The sequence below is a fragment of the Schistocerca nitens genome, chromosome 5, assembly GCF_023898315.1.
Source record: "Schistocerca nitens isolate TAMUIC-IGC-003100 chromosome 5, iqSchNite1.1, whole genome shotgun sequence".
Taxonomy (NCBI): Eukaryota; Metazoa; Arthropoda; class Insecta; order Orthoptera; family Acrididae; genus Schistocerca; species Schistocerca nitens.
In genome coordinates, this window is record NC_064618.1 from 214,489,835 (window position 1) to 214,497,557 (window position 7,723).

The 7,723-nt window shown below is 42.8% G+C and overlaps 1 protein-coding gene across 1 annotated transcript; it reads right to left on the reverse strand.

Annotated features, from left to right (window-relative positions):
- Positions 1 to 203: 203 nt before the first annotated feature.
- Positions 204 to 2,037, reverse strand: LOC126260346 (transcription factor Adf-1-like). The gene is made up of 2 exons (XM_049957671.1): positions 1,905 to 2,037; positions 204 to 799 (listed from the first exon to the last, which is right to left on the reverse strand). Exons 1-2 carry the CDS (start codon positions 2,035 to 2,037, stop codon positions 204 to 206), a joined length of 729 nt encoding a protein of 242 aa, XP_049813628.1.
- Between the last annotated feature and the right edge of the window lie 5,686 nt (positions 2,038 to 7,723).

The following is a 7,723-nucleotide window of genomic DNA, read 5'->3' on the forward strand; positions in this document are numbered from 1 at the left end:
ATCGACTGGCATTTAGTAAAGGTTTTTAATTACAATAATAAAGAACGTTCCTGAAAAACTTTTATTTATATTGCAGATTGAGTAATAACATGTATCACTACCAAAGAACATTTCAGGCAACAATTACAAAACGAAATACAGTTTCACATTATTTTAATACAAAAATCAAAGTTGTCTGTAATGAAGAAGTTGAATTAGCGCAGTCATTGTTTTGAAGAACCTGGCACTGCACTCACTGCCTCCAATTCATTATAAACAAGCTCTTGTATTTTAAGTTTCACAAACATTTGCCGCTGAACTGGAAGGGAGTTTATTGCACTCCTGAGACTCATCAGGAAGTGGTACGTATCATCGTTTTGGGTCATGTCTTGATGTGCCTTCATCACAGCTAATTTGTCCTTTTCGAGCTTTAAAAATTCTTCTTCAATATTTGGCCCACTACTTCTCTTTTTTTTCCTTTGTGATACTGTGCTTGCCAGTGGCGACGTTTCATCAACTGCCACTAATGATGATATATCAGACTGATCTCGTTCATCTTGTGGACTAGAGTGGTCGTTAGACGAAAATTCTGGAGATAGTTGAGATTGACTTGCTGGTTCCGTTTCTGATGACAGCGAACTCTGCATTGCTCTTGGAATTAAAATATCCCTTAGGAAATGCATGTGTTGGAACCAAGGCCAAGTGGTATTGCGTTTCTGTGGGCTTTTTCCTGGGTCACCTGATCTAACGTTACCAAGTTTCTTAAGTTCTGCTCTGTAATTGTCTCTCAGATGTTTCCATTTAGATTTCGCCGTTTTAACTGAAAGAACAATAAAATGGTGTAAGAAAACTGGTTCCATAGTTCCCTACTACCACAGAAGTATCAAAATAGACTAACTACGTAAATGTGTATTATATTCTCTAATAAAACTGTCAAAAAGCTTTCCACGTTGCCCCGTTTGAGTAGCAAGTTTATCAAGTTGCTTCTCAGGTATATTTCAACTGGGATAGCCTATCATGCACTATCATGATAATTGTGAATAGAAATGTCAATTGTATCATTGGTTGTGAAAAAAAGATTGAAAGGCCATATGGTAAGCACGTAGCAATGCTGAATGTATCCTGATTTAAAGAAATATTTCAATGCGTCTGACATAGGATTTCTCAAACTGCGTATGATATTTAGATGGGAAACGCATACACACCCAGTGTCCTAAACATTCTGGCAGCATGTTCTAAAATTACAAAATATGTTATTAAATTGTACTCCAAGCAGTTGCTGGTCACACATTTTTAGGCAGAAATATTGGCGTCTCTAGTAAACAGAGTGATGGAGGTGTGTTCAAACAACGTGCTTAGTGTAAGAGGTCTACCGATGGAGAATTTCAAGAAATGTCACATGAATATCCATGTATTTTTGGAAGTTGAGGCTTATCCATTTTTAGAGAATTTGATGATACCTTTTCTTTGCATATAATTGAGGAACAGGAAGAGACTGTACCAAAATGCATTCCAGAACAAGACAGGTTGTTCAGTGCACATCCGATAATATGAAAGATGCATGGAAACCACTGAAGAAGGAAACTAAAATATCCATTGACATTGCTGATCAATATCTAAGTGCATTTGCCCTTTTAATATCGTCATCGATAGAGGAGGATGCATAATTGAAACTGAACAGTTTTCTAACAATGCTGGTATGCAAGCTGCTGGTACCACAATCAACAAACATTCTACATTACGTTCGAAGGCAGTCAGAAACTCGTTCGTTGAACATTTATTTACAAATACAAATAAAAACATTACTATAATCCACAACAAAATAACTCCTAATATATACTAATTTATTACATTATATCTGCATATCGGTTCATTATAAATAAAAAAATTAAGAATAAAGAAAGATAATTTGTATTCATGCCTACCATCTGAACAGCACTCCTGTGCCACTTCATTCCATAAACTGGAAATTACGTCACGATTGTGGTATTCGCCCAGTCTCTGGTCCCAAATAGCTGGGCGCAGCTTAACTTCATTTATAAGTTGCTCCACATCCATGATGACAAGAGCAGTATGAAGCATGTAACAAAGAACAATGATGTTGACCTGCTACTGCCTGACTGCAACTGGAACGATTGGCTTTCAGGGAGTTCCCACCACCTCCAACCCCTCTCCCCACCACGCACGCACGCCATACACACGTGAACCCATTAAAAAACCTAAAATGTATCGTCTGCATGTGCGCGCGATTGCGCACATGTACAGGTAGAAGTGTCAATGACATAGGTCTGATAAAATTTGGTGTAAAACTAATCACAAAAACAAAGTGGAGATTTGTGATACGTTTACTGCAGAAACTGAAGCGCAATTCTGTAGTCTCGTTGTCTACTTTGACAGAAAAAATAATGGAGAGTTAATGAAATTACTGTACATCGACACAGATGTGCGTTTCATAATTCTTCATTGTTTTTTTTCTTCCTTGGCGGGCTGCGCTGCACTGTCAAGGTAATCCCCACTCTTTGGCTAAATGGATGTCAGCTGCCGGAGGCCAAATAAATAAATTTTAAAAAATCCCCACCCTTCGACAGCTGACAAGCAAGTCAGTAGAAAACGCAGCTGCAGCCAACAGCTGCTCGCCTTTAGCTAGTCTGTGCTGTCGTGTAGAACAATGTCTTCACTCTTTTATTCGTATTGTTTTGAATCTGTTGTAACTCGTCGAGTTTTGAAGTACAGAAGAACTAGGAGGTTATGGATTCATCCCATAAATAGCGACAGACATTTAGGAGAGTTTTTTTCTTTACATCAAGAACTTAAAAACTATCCTGAAAAATTTTATTCGTATTACAGAATGAATCATAATACATTTTAGTATGTGCTGCAGAACATTCAAGACAAAATTTCGAAACAGAACACAAATTTAAATGTAAATACGGTAGATTAAATAAATGAAATAAAAGTAATTTCTCATGTATCATTATAATAAACGTAATTTTTCCTCACTTATTGTGAAATGTGAGGTAACATCTTAAAATAAAAGACGTGTGCAGTCACACTTGTGATGAAAGCAGAAGGGAGACGTGTGATCCGTATACTGCAAAAGCAGTAGTGCTGCTCCACAGGCTCGCGCCTGCGGTCGGCTCGCGCCGGCAATATTAAACATTCGGAATGTCGTCGGCTCGGCTCCGGGAGGCTCACGCCGTGTCGGCGCGGCCCGGCCGCCAGTCTGAACACCGCAATTCAAAACCATGTGTCTGATAGCAAAGCGGGCGGCGGCCCGGCCAGGCTCGGCTCGGCCCGGCCGGCAGTGTGAACGCTGCCTAATTGTGAGGAAAAGGGTATGAGATGAAGTCGGATATTGTGGAGATCATCTTGATAAAGGCGGCGAGCAGCTCTTCCGTAACTGTGGGCTTCGCCATTCAGAAGGATCATGACGATGTATTCTGCAAAAGTGTACTCAAGTTGCTCTAACACTCACAGGCTCGTAAATAAGGCTCGAAACATGTCAGAGAGGTAGGATGGACGTTAAATGACGACTGCCGATCCGACGAACCACCTCCTACCATGATTACCCTGTTTCATACCTACCTAGCACCCTGTATAAAGATCAGGATGATTACTTCGGAAAGCACTTGACCTGTAGCCTTCCTCATCCGTATCAAATCTGAGTTTGTGCTCATTCCGATGACTTCGCCCTCGACGCAAAATCTTTGTCACTAGTCCTGTCTTAATAATGAAAGGACGACGACGACGACGACTTACTAAAGTTTCCATCCTCCTTTCGGAAAGTTCTTCACGACAGATCACTGGTACCTCAGACACGTGTCCTTGGGCCGGTGACGTTGTTTTTCCACATTCCTGTAAACTCTGGCGACCTTGATCAGTCCGGGCAGTACGGCCCACCCGCGGTCCCTCCACCGCCCTCGCTCACCTCGCCCGCCCAGTTTCCTTCGCCAGCAACGAGACGAGAGTTTTGTCGTTATTGGCAAAACAAAAGGCCGTATCGAGGCCACGAACTGCTTGCTGGTTTGCGATTATCGGCCCAGCGACTCGCAGATATCGTGTGGGAGGACCGGTTCTGCTTCTGGTGCGGGGTATAGGGAACAGAACAGAAAGGCGCAGGCCGCCCGCCCGCCCGCCTGCTCTTGCGTAACGAGAACGGCCGGCCAGTCACGGATCTGTCCTCTCGCCTCGCCGCGCCTTGCACCCTATCTGCCTGCGCGTGGTTGGCCGCCCGGTGAAGAGCACCAAACGGCCAGTTCCCCGCCTCCTATTCTTGCTCACTCGTTTCCTCGTAATTCAGAACTTTCTCCTTAAATGAGCTGCAAGTTTGTTGATGTGCGGATGACTAATCCACAGTACCCTCAACACTCTGTGACATCACTTTTCACTGAACCCTCATAACCGAGGGACCGGATGATCTGTTCTCAGGTTTGCAGCACCTTCGCTTTGCGGATGGTGGTTTCACAACGATACCTTTAAGGCATTACAGTAGATATGGTTCGCTTTCCTAATTTGCTCCTAATAAAAATTTATTCCATGTTCAAAAAATTGGATAACCTGGATAACGCACAGCTATTTATTGCGCCGCGAGGACCCACCTTTGTCACTGCTGGTCAGCTTTGACTGTGGTCCACATCTTGTTGGACTGCCCTCTTTTAACTCCGCTCAGGCAGACGTTTGCGCTGCCTGATACCCTACCTGCACTTTTATCAGATGACGTTGCGATGGCAGATTTAGTTTTGAGTTTTATTCGTGCAGGGGTTTCTTATTACTTGATCTAAGTGTGTGTCCTTTTTTGTGTTGAGTCTGGCCTTTGGCCTACGATTTTAGACTGGGGTTTTTAGTGCGTTTCTTGGTGGTTGGCTTTTCCTTTTTTGTTTCTATGGTCGGCCAACCACTGTCACACTCGGTGTGATTGTAATTCCTTTTGTCTGATGTCTGCCCGTGTCTTTCTTGTCCTGTGTCGTCTCTTGTCATCTCCATTGTTTGTTTTTATTCCCTGTGGGGGTTTCAAGTTCGTGGAAAAAGGGACTGATGGCCCTAGTAGTCTGGTCCCTTCAATTCCACCAGCCAAACAAACATCAAAAAATGAGCTTGGAGGCCGTGCCATGTGGAAGACTGTCATAAATGTTTTGGGTCATCAATCTCCTAAATGCTTTGATACGACCCACCATCTCTCTCATGTGTCAACCTCTTCATGTCAGAGTAGCACTGAGAACAAACATTCTCAATTACTTGTTGGATATTTTTCAGTCTCAGTCTTCGCCTACAATTTTTACGCTATTCAGCTACCTCTTGCACGACAGAATTTATTCCTTAATATCGTAACATACATCATATCATAGTACTTTTTCTTCTTGTTAGTGTTTTCTACTTTTTCCTCTATTCGCCGATTATGCGGAAAACCTTATCTTTTTAGGGTTCCGTACCTCAGTCGGTAAGAAAGGAACCCTAAAGGATCGCTTTGTCTGTCTGTCCACCCATCCATCCGATTGTTAGGTCTCTTTTTCTGAAGAACGGGTTGACGTATCGAGTTGAAATTTAGGTCACGCGCTAAGGTCTACTGTCCCTTGGCTTTGTGAGAAATGTAAGGTTCTAAGTTTTGTATCCCGCCTGGAAGGCGGCGCGTGTGTCTGCTCCTGTAAATTGAAGGTAGGCCGAGTGTAGGAAGTGAGTAGGAGCAGGAAAAGGTACAACACGTCGGTACTGCGTGTCAAATTATAGGCAAAAACAAGTCAATAGATGGTTAGATAACTTTGCAATGAAGAGCAAGCCTTAGACCCGTCGTAAGTAATGTAAAGTCTCTATATGAAGCGAAGTGTCCCGGCAATCTGCTCTTGATCAAATGGGCTGAATCCGGAGCGACGCTCGTAGAGCTCCACAGCGCCGGCTAGAGGGCGCTGTCGTCCGTGTCTCGTAGTGCCAACTTACAAACTTGCACCTACGCCGTGGCATCGTTGCTATCGATACCACACCAAGCCAATACAATCAAAACAAGCGGCCATTTGTGTCACATATTTTGGTACGTTTCCAGTATCAATAACAGGAAAAATCGTCAAAATTGTCGATTTTCGGGATGGATGAACTGTAAAAATAAAGTTCGTTCGGAACTATCGGTGCACGAGTCCTAATGGCACTTACCCGGATCTTTTCATCTCATCAACCCACATGATTTTCAGCTTTCTTGTGCAGCAATACATATTAAACGCTTCGATCCTCGTCTTCGCAGGTTTCCCCACAGTCCATGATTCTCAACGGTACGATACTGTGCTCAAAATGTGCGTTCTCAGAAATTAAAAGGTAAATGTTTAATACTACTAGACTTCTTTTGGATAGGAATGCACTTTCCGTGTGTTATCTACTAGAATAACATTATCATCGAATCTTACCATTGATACCCTTTCCCCTGGAATTTTAATCCCATTCTGAAACTTTCCTTCCGTCATTGTTACTTCGGTGTGCAGATAGAGCCTAAGAGTGCATTCCTGTCTTACCTCTTTTTAACACGAACAAATCGTTCTTGGTCTTCCATTCTTATTGTTCTCGCTTAGTTCTTATACGTATTTTGTATTACCAATCTTTCTCTGTAGCCTATTCCCATTTTTCCCAGAATTTCTAACACCTTACACCATTGCCCACTGTAAAAATCTTTCTAGTTCGACAAATCCTGCGAATGCCTCTTGATTTGTCTTCAATCTTTTTACACTATGAAGCGCAACACCAGAACTGCATCATTAGGGCCCGTATCATTCCTGAACACAAACTGATCGGCGTGTAACAGAAACTGCTCTTACAAACTTGCACCTACGCCGTGGCATCGTTGCTATCGATACCACACCAAGCCAATACAATCAAAACAAGCGGCCATTTGTGTCACATATTTTGGTACGTTTCCAGTATCAATAACAGGAAAAATCGTCAAAATTGTCGATTTTCGGGATGGATGAACTGTAAAAATAAAGTTCGTTCGGAACTATCGGTGCACCGTTGAGAATCATGGACTGTGGGGAAACCTGCGAAGACGAGGATCGAAGCGTTTAATATGCATTGCTGCACAAGAAAGCTGAAAATCATGTGGGTTGATGAGATGAAAACATCCGGGTAACTGCTCTTAGAAACTGCTGTGGTTTTTATACAGTAATAAATGAAGCGAAATTAGGTGAAACCTGGTGCTAGCACTACATCTACATCTACGTGATTACTCTGCTATTCACAATAATGTGCCTGGCAGAGGGTTGAATGAAACACCTTCAAGCTGTCTCTCTACCGTTCCACTCTCGAACGGCGCGCGGGAAAAAAGAGTACTAAAATTTTTCTGTGCGAGCCCTGATTCCTCTTATTTCATCGTGATGGTCATTTCTCCCTATGTAGGTGAGAGCCAACAGAATGTTTTCGCAATCGGAGGGGGGAAACTGGTGATTGAAATTTCATGAGAAGTTCCCGTCGCAACGAAAAACGCCTTTGTTTTATTGATTGCCACTCCAATTCACGTACCATGTCTGTGGCATTGTCTCCCTATTTCGCGATAATACAAAACGAGCTGCCCTTCTTTGTACTTTTCCGATGTCATCCGTCCACCTGATGCGGATCCCACACCGCACAGCAATACTCCAGCATAGGGCGGACAAGCGTGGTATAAGCAGTATAGTAGACCTGTTGCACCTTCTAAGTGTTCTGCCAATGAATCACAGTCTTTGGTTTGCTCTACCCACGACATTATCTGTGTGATCATTCCAATTTAGGT